The sequence below is a fragment of the Arvicanthis niloticus genome, chromosome 2 (genome assembly GCF_011762505.2).
Source record: "Arvicanthis niloticus isolate mArvNil1 chromosome 2, mArvNil1.pat.X, whole genome shotgun sequence".
Classification (NCBI taxonomy): domain Eukaryota; kingdom Metazoa; phylum Chordata; class Mammalia; order Rodentia; family Muridae; genus Arvicanthis; species Arvicanthis niloticus.
In genome coordinates this window covers 98,924,410-98,938,418 of record NC_047659.1, presented here as the reverse complement: position 1 = coordinate 98,938,418, position 14,009 = coordinate 98,924,410, and the positions used below count along the sequence as shown (strand labels likewise).

At 42.3% G+C, this 14,009-nt stretch overlaps 1 protein-coding gene across 3 annotated transcripts in view; it reads right to left on the bottom strand.

Moving 5' to 3' along the window:
• Acoxl (acyl-CoA oxidase like) overlaps positions 1 to 14,009 on the bottom strand; it is a 281,145-nt gene that overhangs the window by 76,862 nt on the left and 190,274 nt on the right. For all 3 annotated transcript variants that reach the window (XM_076929722.1, XM_076929723.1, XM_034495836.2), the window contains 2 exons: positions 11,824 to 11,933; positions 2,998 to 3,109 (listed from right to left, as the gene is read on the bottom strand). In XM_076929722.1, coding sequence (XP_076785837.1) covers positions 2,998 to 3,109; positions 11,824 to 11,933 — 222 coding nt within the window. The remainder of the gene's footprint in view (positions 1 to 2,997; positions 3,110 to 11,823; positions 11,934 to 14,009) is intronic.

Genomic DNA, 14,009 nt, shown 5'->3' with positions numbered 1-14,009 from the left:
TGCCTCAGGCAAAAACTGGATGTAGACTTTCCCCAGGGCAGGAGCCTGTTTGATAATCTTGATGGTCTTCTTTCTGATTCACCCTAGAAACTGTCTATGCGCTATGAATATTTGATTGTATTGTCTGTAAACAGGTTCCATGGGCGGTAGAGACTAATCTAATTAACATGAATGCAGGAGTTAGAGTTTCCACGGCTACTTTACATATTCAATGGTATTCTGGCTGTTCAGCACATTTGCATTGTACTCAGCCTTATTATTCCAAATTACAGAAGAGAATGCTGAAGTTTGGCAGCAGTGAGTCTTAACCATCAGGTTCTAAAGTCCTTTCCAATTTTTTTCAGCACATCCTTTTGCTGAATGTTTAGTTGATGTTTGGAAAACACTCTTGCATGTGTGAAACTTTTCTTCTCTCAAAATCAGAGTAGACATTAATGAAAATGATTACTTCTCCTCTGGCAGAGAACAACTGTAAATAGAAAAATGTCTCTGAATGTTTAGAAAGTCTCGGAGCATCCACTATGTGGGGAATAATACAGAGGGCAGAAGAATCACCATGAAAACACACTGTGTGTGTGTCTGTGAGGGTATTTCAAAAATGGTCCAACTGAGAAGGAAAGATTTACCCTGAATGCAAGCAGTAGGATCCCATGGGCTGGGTCCCAGGCTAAATAGAAGAGAAGAAAGTGAATGGAGCACTCAGTGTAGATGTAATGTGACTAGCTGCCTCGAGCTCCTGCAGCTATGCCTGTACTGCTGTGTCGAACAGGATGCCTCCACTGCTGTGATGGACAGCATGCCTGCACTGCTGTGATGGACAGAATACTTCCACTGCTGTGATGGACAGTGTGCCTGCACCACTGTGATGAACAGCATGTCTGAATTGCTGTGATGGACAGCACTCCTGCACTTCTGTGACAAACAGCTTGGCATGACTATACCACTATGATTGACAGCATGCCTGCACTGCTGTGATGGCCAGGAAGTCTGAACTACTGTGATGGCCAGCATGCCTGCACTGCTAGGATGGACAGAATGCTTCCACTGCTGTGATGGACAGCACTCCTGCATTGCTGTGACAGACAGCATGGCATGACTGTACCACTATGATGGACAGAATGCCTACACTGCTGTGATGGACAGCATTCCTGCATCGCTGTGATGGACAGCATGGCATGACTGTACCACTATGATGGACAGCATGCCTGCACTTCTGTGATGGACAGGATGCCTGCATTTCTGTGATGGACAGCATGCCTGCACTGTTGTTATGTATAGCACTCTCACACTGTGAGGCAAGCAAAACTTCTGTAAGCTATTCTTGTCAGAGTAGTGAGAAAAGCAACTAGTATATGGGTACAGGCTTTCCACGCATGGACACGATGATAAAAACAAAATAAATATTTTTCCATTGTGTCTGTGATTACCACTGTGGTTCCCTTTGTTCTGGCATTTTGGGATTTCCCACTGGTTGGATTGGTAGCATTTTCCACCCATGTCTATTTTCTTCTCTTAAACTTTCATCTTCAGCTCTTTCTTCTACAGTGTTGAAAAGATGGTTCACAGGCTGCATTTTCTCCATTCTCAGTTGCTGCATTTTCGTCCTGGGTGATATCTTCCCCTCTCTGCAGCTGTCTCCATGTACAAAAAGTGTGTGTGGAGTGACTTAAATTCACCCGATGGTGTCACTGCAGCCTGACAGAGCCTCACCTCACATCTCTACCTGAAAGATGGACCGATTTGCTCATTCCCAAGCCCAGCTTCCAAGTCCTGACGCAGTGTGGCACTATTCCGTAAGTATGAGTCTTAACTGCTTATGCATCTCCAGGACTCTTCTGCATTCAGCCAGTTCCTGAAAGAATGCATGTCTCTGGATGCATTGTATTCTCTTCATCACTGTCTCCTCTGTTAGATCAAGTGACATCACTGTGCCATTGATATAGAGAGGGTGGATTGAATGAGAGGTCTAGGACTCAGTTCTGTCCCTTTAGCACCTAGTTCCAGCACTGAAAGGCAGATCTCTGTATCCTGGTTCTTCAGCCCTGAGCACTGATAGAGAATGGATGAGTAAGACCCTCTGGGGTCTTGTTGACCAGTTGTCTTGGACCAAGTGATGAACCCTGTAGAGCTGGAATATCTCAAGTCAATCTACTAGCACTGTGCATGACAGCTATTCCTTCTTGATATCTATCAATGATGGTATTTTTTTTTTTTTTTTGCATATGTGTGTATTTGTGTTGGGATATTTGTATGTGGGTATGTGTAGGTGAGTGGCTGCCCGTGCATGTGTATACACATGCGTGTGGAGACCAGAGATCATCTGGTGTTTTTCTGCATCCCTTCTCATTCCCATTCTCTTGTTTTGAGACATGGTCTCTCACTAAACATGGAGCTCACTGACTGGCTATACAGGTTGGCTAGCAAACCCCAGGAGACCGTTGTCGCCACCTCTTTAGTACTGAGATTGCAGGCAGTGCCACCACACTCACTGCTCTCCCTCCCCTCCTTCTCTCTGTGTGGGGTGACTTAGGTCCTCATGCTTGCACAGAAAGCACCTTAGGAACCGAGCCCCCCCCCACACACACACACAAACACATCTTCCTGTATTATGTGTTCTCACAGAAATTCATGGTTTTCTTAATAAAAACAATGCAATACACCTCAGACTAGTACAATGCTAACTTTACATATGTTCAATGTACAAATTTTCTCCAGAGGACAATTTTTTTTTTTTTAATTCCCAATGAAAATCATCACATTCTGCAACTACCGTGGAGCCAAATGACACTTCCAGACAGGATTCTAGAACAGCACACAAAGGGTCAAACAGTAACACCATGCTTCTGGAGCAGGCAAGGTTGCCCTGTAAGACAGCCTGTAGACCCCCAGTACTTCCCCAAGCTTCTGATTGAGCAGATTCATCCCCTATTAAATTTAGCACCTTTCAGCTATGCCTTACACATTCATCAAAAGGGGAAAAAATAACAGCATCATTACCTTATGGTAAATTCTGGACACCAAACTCCGCTGAAGAACCCTTTCTCGAAAATTCACTGCTTTCAGCAGAAAGGCAAGATGTCCTACCATGTCATTGTTAAACACCGGGAAACTGGAGGGAAAAAACACAGTGACCATTTTTGTTAGTTTGTCTTAGAACACACACACACACACACACACACACAACTGGGTTGGAGGTGTGGGGTGGGTGGCACATGCCTTTAATCAGAGGTAGAAGTAGACAGATCTTTGTGAATTCCAAGCCAGCCTGGTCAATGGCTGGTGAGAGCTGGAGATACAGTCAGCAGTGGTTAACAGCTCACACTACTCTTCTAGAGCATGTGAGTTCAGTTCCTAGCACTCACATCAGGTAGCTAACAACTGCCTGTAACTCTAGCTTCAAATGAGCCAATGCCTCTGGCCTCTGTAGATACTTGCACTCACATACACAGAGACACACAGCATATACATACAATTTAAAACTATTTTTTTAAAAATAAAAGAGCCAGACAGATGTCTCTGTCTGAGATGAGGAAAAGCACTTGACACAAATCCTTCCATGCTGTAGTGGAAGAAAACCAACTCCCAGAAATCATTCTCAAACCTCCACACAGGCAACATGGCACATGTGTACACACACACACACACACACACACACACACACACACACACATACGGTAACAATGATGGTGATGATGATGATAGTAATAATTATTATTATAACAGAATATGTATTTTTAAAATCCCAAATCACTTTCTTCCCATAGGAGAGCATCATGGACATGCACCCATCCCAGCTTTCATTGGCACTACACGTGCTCCTTCTCTGTACTTCTTAGTGAGTGCTTGTCTCTGGTTTATGCTACATATTTGCCCTTGTGTTATAGAAGGAATATGGCTCCCTGCCCTTTCTACTGACTATGGCATCTTAAGAGTCAATATTTTCTATGTAGTTTTTTTTTTTTTTTTTTTTTTTTTTTAATATTATACTAAAGGCAGGTTTATTGGGAAGCTGTTCTCAGGTGGACAAGTTCAGTGGCCCCAAGGACCAAAGCCAGGGAACTCACCATGGGGAAGGGGTACAAGAAGGAGAGAAAAAAAGAAGGGGCAATTGTACAGAGAGAGAAGAGAAAAGTATGTAGTTTTTCTTTATCAACAGTTATATCATTTCCATCAGGTGAAACTTATAACAACATTCAAGATTTTTGAGTTATTTTTATCTAGTATTGAGTTACTGAGAATTACCTATATTGAGTTATTATCTAACATGCAGATACCATCATAATTAATATACTGTTTAGGAAACTGAAGCTCAGAAAGATGCAGTCACCTACTGGATGTCAAGCCTTGGTGGATTTTATTCTGGGGGATTCAGATGCTGGAGAGGAAAGTGCCCAGAGGGCTGTAGGTAAGCACAGGGAAAACAGACTATGCTTTTCCTCAGGAGGCAGTCACTGATACCTTTCCCATTTGGCAAAGGGGGAAACTGAAGCGCGGGATGTCAACAGACATAAACGCCAGTAGCCAAATGGCTCCCACCCTAGGTTTTTTCTCACACAAGTCTAACTTGGTGCTGATTTTGTGTTTCTTCCCCATAAATCTCCCAGTAACCTAGATCACAAGACATAGGAGTACTAGTGAGACAGTGGCCTGAGTTCAATTCCTAGGATCCTCATGGTGCAAAGTGTGGACACCTGTAAGTGTTCTCTGACCTCCACACACATTCTGTCACACACACACACACACACACACACACACACACACACACACACAAACACACACACGTGAATAATTAAATGTAATGTTTTAGAAGGTGTGTTTTATTAGTTTGCTTCTCTGTTGGTGTGATAAACACTGACCAAAACAACTTGGGAAGGAAAGGATTTATTTAATGTATATTTCCTGGTTATAATCCACCATTGAGGAAAGGCAGGGCAGGAACTCAAGGTAGAAACCTAGAGGCAGGAACTGAAGCAGAGGCCACGGAAAAACATTGCTGACTGACTTATTCTTCACAATTTTCTCAGCCTGCCTTTTCATATAACCTAAGACCACATGCCTAGAGGTAGCACCACCCCCCAGTGGGATGGGACTCCCCCCACACCAATCAATCAAGAAAATCACCCACAGGCCAATCTGATGGAGGCTTTTTCTCAGTTTGAGGTTCACTCTTCCCAGATGACCCTAGGTTATGTCAAGTTGACTAAAAACTAACCAGTCCTTAGGAAGTTCATTTATAAAAAGGTTTTCCCTACATTCGGGAAAGTAAAGGTTTGTGAGACTCAGATAACTCAGAGTCCCACTGGTTAATCCTCAAAACCCCAGGAGGCTGCTGCTCATCCTAAGCAGAAGAGCACAGTTCTCATGAGCCAAGGGCAAAGTGCTCAATGAGCAGTTGCCTTCCTCAGAGACAGAAGGGTGGGGTGGGGTCGGGGGAGCTTACACACCAATTCCTGGGAAATCTCAATCAGGTATATCAGTGCTCATTCTGAACCTAGCTTCAGAAAGCTGAGTTCCTGACTCAGTCTAGTCCATAAAAGGGATAAAGAACTTGCATGGTTTATTTTTTTACATGACTTAGTCATCCAGTGGCTCGTCTATGAAACCTGGAGCTGTGAATGTTTGTGTTGGAAACTGCCGTTCTATCTTGGGATGTTTACCATAGCTCAGTGTATATTCCCGTTAGGCTGTGCACTGTGTGTGCGGGACCTCACCCACACATCAGAGTTCCTTGTGAGTGCAAGGAAGTCATCCGCAAGTAGAAAGCCTTGAAACTTGGACCACTGCCAGAAGGAACCTCGAATAATTGCCTGTTTTACAAGGAAGCCGCAATGACTAAAGAAGGAAGACTTGATTAAAGGCAAATGTAGCTCACCAGTCATCAGAGAAACGCAAATAAAAACCGGGGTGAAATGGCATGCTACACCCAGCAGTATGTTTGAAATTAAATATACTGTGTCAAATGTTGCTAAGGACATGGCAGAAAAGCCAGAATGCTCATATCGACTCAGGAAAGTGTCAAATGGTCAAACCGGCTCCGACACTCCCACAGTCTCTCATAAAACAAGCACATACGTTATGACTAGCAATTCCATGTCTCCTATATACCTAAGAGAAATCAAGAGCAGCGTTCATAAAAAAAAAAAAAAAAAGCTTATATTAAGACTATTCATAGCTGCCCTACTCATCAGAGAGAAAAACTAGAAACATCCCAGGTGTCTATCCGTTATAAGAGAATGGAGAACAAATCACAGAATATCCATAAAATACCACTCAGTAATAAAAAGGGGGGAAAGTAATACATATGACACTATGAATAAATCTCAAAAAGCACTATATTGAATTATTGAGGCAGCTACAAAAGAATATAGACAGTATGTTCCATTTACATGAAACCCTAGAATGGGAAACTCTAGGCTTTGGTGGAAAAATATCAGAATAGCATGTATGCATTTGCCAAAGCTCAACAAGTGTACATTTAAGTTCTGTGCAGGGTATCATAAGAAAATTCTACATAAGAGGAAAAGGAATTGTCCCCACAGGTTGAACTTGAGTGAACAATACTATTTCAGAGTGTGCTAATATCTGCAGTGTAAGACGCACAAGAAGGAGATGAGCTGATGCTAAGGTGGCATCATCAGTAGATTCCGGTTAATGATGCCCGCACTGTATAACAATCCCATACGCTCACAATGGAGCTGAAAACTTACTGTTATTGGCACCATGGTCATTATCAGATCCCACTACACAAGAGCGGGGTGTGATGGTACACAACTTTAATCCCAGCACTTGGGAGGCAGAGGAGGGCAGATCTCTCAGTTTGAGGTTAGTTTGGCCTGCAGAGCAGGTTTCAGAACAACCAGGGCTATGAAGAGAAACACTATCAAAGAGAAAGAAAGAAGGAAATAAAGAAATAAAGAAATAAAGAAAGAAGAAAGAAAGAAAGAAAGAAAGAAAGAAAGAAAGAAAGAAAGAAGCTCACAACACATCACAGGACTTGTGTGTTTGTGTAGATGCTGCTGTGAACAGATTTACTGTGTTGCCTGCCAGGTCATATAAAAGTACAGCATAAGCAAATAGGTATAAAATTTAATGCTATATAATGATAATAAACAACTACATTACACCTTTTGCATTTACAAGGCTACAATTTATTATTATTTTAGAATATCATAAATAATTGTTAAAAATTTTTACTGTTAAACAATGTGCCATGTTTCAACAGCGATGGGCACATAAGCCCATGGAGGTACCATGTCCTGTGATTTCACCAAGAGTCCAAGCTGAACACTGATCTATACCAAGCAGTTTTGTGACATATACTCCGTGATGTTCCTACTACAAAGCAGCCTGGGGACTCACTTCTCAGAATTCATCCCTGTTGTCAAGTGACACATGACTGTTCATGTGATAGAGATTTTTAGTGTGAACAGTAAGTAAGTAGTATATTCATGGTAGATTTTCCATGGAAGGTGTTCACTTTTAGACTCCTTTACATTTGGTTACATATCTGAACATTTTCACAGTTCGATATGGATAATAACACACTGTGAGGCAGAATCTTCTCTCCCCAGTATCTACATGACACTGTGGAGCCTTTAGACTAATGTAAGCATGAGGGTAACATTGGCAGGCTCACCCACAGGATGGTGAGAGGCTGAGCTTCCTGGGACAGTCCAGGTACAATCTCTGCTCAGACCCTCCTCCTTCCTTGAGTCTGTCCTACCCCCAACCCTCAGTTGTACCTCCCAGCCCAGTCTCATGAAGCCTTTCTGACCCAGGCCTGGCTCCTCTACATTCCAAATGAACAATAGCCTTGGGTGACATAGTGCTTTTCTGCTTAGTTAAACTTCAGAGAACTGGAGAGTTCTCAGCCCTTCTTTCTGTGTGTTCTCCCATACATACTCCTGGGTACTTCCCTTGGACATTGTCATTAAGGCTTGATTCATCCTATTCAAATAGAATAGGGGTCCATGGGAACAAAGTCCAGCTACTGCTGTGTCATCATACTGATGTGCAGAGCTGTGTCTGGCACATAGGGAGTACAGGAAATGTATTGGTGGCAATATCTCTCCTTTACAGAAAAAAACAAAGTATGGGATTTAAGTGACTAAGCACCAGCTGTGTGAAAGAGATGAACTGCTCTAGAGTTTGTTTCAGTTTCTTTTCTACTGCATGATGTGAAGAGACACCATGACCAAGACAACTTATGGGAGAGAGAGTTTATTTGGGGTTTACAGTTTCAGGGGTTTAGAATCCCAGGACCATCATGGTGGGGAACATGGCAGGAGGCAGGCAGGCATGGTGCTGGAGCAGTAGCTAAAAGCCTACATCTTGAGACACAACTACCAGGCAGAGAAAGCTAATTAAGAATGGCATGGGCTTTTGAAACCCCAAAGCCCACCCCCCAGTGACACTTCCTCCAACAAAGCCACACCTCCTAATCCTTCCCAAACAGTTCCACTAACTGTGCACCAAGCATTCACACACATAAGCCTATTGAGGCTATTCTCATTCAAACTACCACAGAGGTGAATAACTGAGATTTAAAAAAAAAAAAAAAAAAAAAAAAAAAGTGGGCTAGAGCTTTTCAAATATTTACAATTGGAATACTGCCTGGGCACATCTCAAATCTATCCTGGAAACATTGCAGGGGGATATCAATTTGCATATGTTGAGAGCTTGCTGTGTTCCAGTGACACATCTAGCTCTGCTCTCTGGAAAGGAAACAAAGAGCTAATGATTTGCAGCAGGCTGTGAACAAGGTTCCTGAGAGGATGAAACAGAAACTGCTGGGGACTGCTCTCTCCTCTCAGCTCTTTGTGAGAAAAACAGTCAAACCAGTCAGCTGGGGGGCTCTCTCAAATCCCCAGCGGGGTGTTCCAGCACTAAAAGAGAGTCCTCTCTGGTTTACTAGAGTGCAAGAGGACAAAGTGAGACATGAAAAGTAAGAGAGACTTCAAGAAAGCAGCTCAGGCTCTAAAATAAAGCACTGTTTGAATAAACAGGAAGTTACGGAGCAAGGATGAGAAGAGGCTGTGGATCTGTGCATTTTCCTTTATCCCAATGGCTATGAGAAGTGTAATACATAATTTATCGTATATTCTGTGTGGTTTTAGATTTATTTATTTTCTATGTATGATGTTTTGCCTATATGTATGTGTGTGCACCATGTGTGTTACTGGTACCCTCAGTGGCTATAAAAAGACACTGTATTTAATAACAAACAAATAAATAATAAATAATAAATTATATTATTTTATATAAGAAAGAAAGAAAGAAAGAAAGAAAGAAAGAAAGAAAGAAAGAAGGAAAGTTACAGGTGGGTAACACCCACATGGGTGCTGGGAATTGAATCCAGGTCCTCTGCAAGAGAAACAAGTACTCTCAACTCAGAGCCACTTCTCCAATCTTCTCCTCCATGATTTTGGTCAAGACTATAAGGTTGTATTTTCTAATAGCTTTTTAAAAATTAATTCAACATATTTAGGTTATAGAGAGCAACAATCAGTTTCTAACTAAAAGTGATTATTTTAAAAATACTATGAGCTCTCCCAAAATAGAATTTAAAAAAATAAAACATTTATGGGCATAAAACAAGACAATAAAACAGAAAAGAGGTGTGTTGATTTCATTTCCTGTTGCTGTCATAAACCACCTGGACAAAAGCAACTTAAGGGAGAAAGGTTTAGCCAGTTTACAACCCCAGGTTATAGTCCATCACTTCTGGAAAGTCAAGGCACCAGGAATTAGTGTCAGGCAGCTAGTCACATGACAAGTACAGCTAACAGTGAGTCACCTGAGGCCTACTCACCGTTCATTCAGTCCTGGGCCCAGATCATGAAATGGCACTGCCCACATTTGGGGTGAATCTTTCCACTTGAGTCAACCCATATAAGACAATCTCTCACAGGCATGGCCACAGGTGTACCTAATCTGAATTAGTCATAGTTGAGATTCCTTCTGAGGCGATTCTATATTGTGTATAGTTGACAAAGAAAATTAACCACCTCAGCAAGGCACATTTGAGGAACAACAGGGGGAACAGTGGCTGTCTGAAAAACACTAGACCAGTTGAAGCTCTGGGGAGACTGAGCCACAGCATTAAAGCAAAGGGATGCCACAAGAGACCAGCACAGAGGGACAAAGGGGATGTAGCTGAAGGTGAAACTTACCAGAAGTGACCCATGAAGAAAGAGCTTTAACAGTCCTAAAGCCATTGGGTTAAATCAAAGTTTTAAATATTCTCCCAAGCTCAGATCATTTTCAAATCACTTATTGACTTCTTCCACCAAATAAAAAAGTTCTCCCCGAACAATTAAACCATAAAACTATGATGTAAGTCTGAAGCAGAGAAGTATAAAAATAAGAACAACATTCTAGATGGTTCAATGGGTAAAAACTGATGATCCAGGTTCTAGCCCCAAAACTCATAGGACAGAAGTCAAGAATCAACTCCTGCAAGCTTTCCACTGACCTCTACACATGTGCTGTGGTACGTGTGTGCGCGCGCGCGCACACACACACACACACACACAAAATAAATGTAAGAAATTTTACAAAGGCATATCAAATTAAAAGAATAAAGAAGAAAGTCATTTGGTAAAATTTATAATGTAGCAATAACAAATGTGCACTAAAATGATAAATTGAAATTTTTAGGAAATTGTGTCTTTCAGAAAAATCATTTTTTCTTAAATTTTTCTATACTTATTAGTGTGTTTTTGTGTGTCTGTGCATGCATGTCTGTGTTGCACAGATGTGTGCATGTGTGTGAGTCTCTGTGTGCAAGCACATGTGTGAATGCTTGTGTGTGTATGTGTGCATGTTTGTATATCTACATGTGTGTGTATGTGCTCATGCTATATGTGTGTGTGTGTGTGTGTGTGTGTGTACTGGAGGTGAGAAAATAACTTGCTCTCTAAACATTTGCTGTGTTTACTACTTTACACATTGAGTTTAGTGGCCTTCAGCACACTCTCTTATTATCAATATTGTTTATAGATTTATTCTTATTTTTAGTTATGTGTATATGTGTGGGGGGGGGATGGGTATGTGCGTGTAAGTGCAGGGCCCAAGGAGGCCATAGAGGGTGTCAGACTCTCCTGAGCTAGAGTTATTTGTGAGCCTGATATAAAATCACAATTTGCTTAAAACATGATGAGGTGTTTTTGGGTTTTTGGGTGGGTGGGTGGGAAGGGTTGTTTTGTTTTGGTTTTGAGAATGAATTTTTAAACTTGACTGCATGGTTTCAAGTGTGAACATTGTAGGTGACAATGTGGTCCAAAGAAGCTGAACTCTGCATGCTGCTGGTAGCAATTGTAGCATGGGAACTTTTTGGAGCCATCTCCTGAAGTTAAACATTGGCATGCTCCATAAAAGAGCAATTCCACACCTATGTAACAAACCCTAGGGGAGTGATTTTCAAACAACAGATCACAAGTCAACAATAAGCCATGAAATCCATTTAAAGGATTGAGATCAATATCCTTCAATTTTCTGTCTAACACCAGAGAGCACTGTGAGTTCAGCATGGGTCAGGTTACCGAGTGGGGTGGGCTTCAGTTGCATCTGAGATGGTGAGCTCAGTCTGTGGATGTGTGTGGCATTGGAGAATGTACATGTTGCTTCAAGTTGGAAGCCCCTCCCCATATTTTAGGTCTTAAGTTGGATGGCAGGCACACAGTACTAATTTTACAGTCCCTACTGCTTTTGTACACATAGATATTAAATTTGTCAAACAAGCATAAGTTGACCTGTGTCAAGGCTCTAGAAACAGGAGTAGACCCCTTAAGGAGGGAGGATGATGTCTTGGGCGGTATGTACCTGGTTCTCAGCTTGTCCCCAGCAGTTGCCATCCAGTTCTGGATCATACCCAAGAGCGGGTTTTTCTTATGCTGCTTGCTGTACTGGGCCAGCAGTTCCCGGGCCACAACCTGCACAGAGTTAATCATGCATTAACCAGATCTCACAAGTGCAGGACCTGCCAGTGTCCTCAAATGCCACAGCCAGTGGTTTGAGGACCATTAACAAACTCCATAGGAAGAAATCTAAGACCCCATCCTTCTGCGGGCCTCCATGTCTGTGGTAGATATGTGGCATTTACCAGGCCACTTTGATCCCTCCCCATGGCTGAATCCCAATTCTGAAGAACTTCTTTCTCTCCTGGCTTCTGTCAGCCTCTCATGTCAGCCTTGAGACCAACCATCTCGGTACATGCACCACATGAAGCCAGCTTGCTTCCATGGCCCAGACATCTCTTTTCCCTTTCTGCCTTTCCCAAGCTGTGCGTAAGAACTGCAGAGGTGGACCATGCTCAAACCCCAAGAATCTCAGAGATCTGAGATGGCAGGAGTGGAGCTGCTTCCTCCCTGCCTCTGTTCCTGCTCTGGAGCGTGTGATCATGACACTCAACTAAGGTGACCATGAGCAGTCACATACCACAGCACCTGGAATGCCTCTTCATGCTAATGAGGCATCTCAATAGCCTTAGCCTTCAGCCAGTGACCCTCTCTTCTTGGGTATTCTCCTACCCTCCAAATTATATAATCCCTGGTTTACCCCAATAAAGCATAAGCATTCACATCCACTTCCAATAAAGAAATATGAACAAGTTAAGATCATCTCATACAGCTGCTTCATTAGAGATTGCCACAGGAAGGACTTCTCCTAAAAGAGCCACAACAGTGAGACCTCCAAGGAAGGCCTTCTCTCTTCTCCTGCCCCTCCAGTACTCTCCACTCTCCCAATGGGCTCAGAATCCTGCTAGTCCCAGACCCAGCCTTTCCCCTCCAGCTTGGGATACAGCAGTGCTCTGATGCCTCAAAGGGAAATGTGAACTGCAGACTCCTAGTCCTGAACATTGCCCAGCACCCACTAAGCCAGTGTATTGGTGGTGTCCAGTCACAGCTAGTCAAGAGGCAGAATACAGTACCATAGGTTAAGCCTTCGAGGAATACTATTAAAATACTCAAAGCAATCTATCAATATCCACTCCCCATAACTTTAAAATTATAATTTTGTTTCAACACACTGAATACGGTTGAAGATATGCTCAAAAATATCTGTGGATCACCCACAAAAGAGGTTTAGCCAACAGTGCAAAGCCAGCACTAGTTGTATGAGTGATGTAACTTGGCCCAACCTGCCACTGACCAAGCCCTTGTAGCAAGAGTGAGCACAAGCAAACCCAGCTGAACCATGAACCATGTTGCCTAAGCTCAGGCTGCCCTGCTGACAGTCACACACTAACAAATGCTTATCAGAGCACGAACCCAACAGGCGAATTCATCTTTTTTCAGCTATTAATTTTAAAACATTTCCTTCATTATTTCACAATAGCATACATGATCTCTCTCTCTCTCTCTCTCTCTCTCTCTCTCTCTCTCTCGTGTGTGTGTGTGTGTGTGTGTGTGTGTGTGTGTGTGCAGCTTTACTTTTTTTCATGAGCTTAGGGATCAGATATCAGGTCCTCAAGTTTATATGACAAAAACTTTACCCAATGAGCCATCTCTGCAGTTCTAAACCCAATATATAATATTTCCTTTTACTTTCTTTAAAAAAAAAAGTCTTACTAAGTTTCTCAGGCTGGCCTCAGACCTACAATTGTCTAGGCTCAACCTCCTGAGGACCTTGATTACAAGACTGTTCTCCAGGCCCTGCATTTCTGAAATACTTGTACATGGATTGTATGCATGTGATAGATGTTGTCATTCACAACAGTATTCTAAGTGAAACTTGGATTTTCATTGGGACATAGAAATCTACTTATCTGCTTAATGTCTGTATAATATTGCTTGGACAAATCATAACTAATTAAACATTTCCACTAAGTAGGATATTTAGGTTGCTTCCAATTGTATACTGTTATAATACATTTGATATAGTTCAGTGGTGTGTGTGTGTGTGTGTGTGTGTGTGTGTGTGCTACACTCTCTCATGTATATGAGTGTGGAGGCCAGAAGTCAATTTCTCTCTCCACTTTTTTTTTCTATGGCAGGTTCCTCATTGAA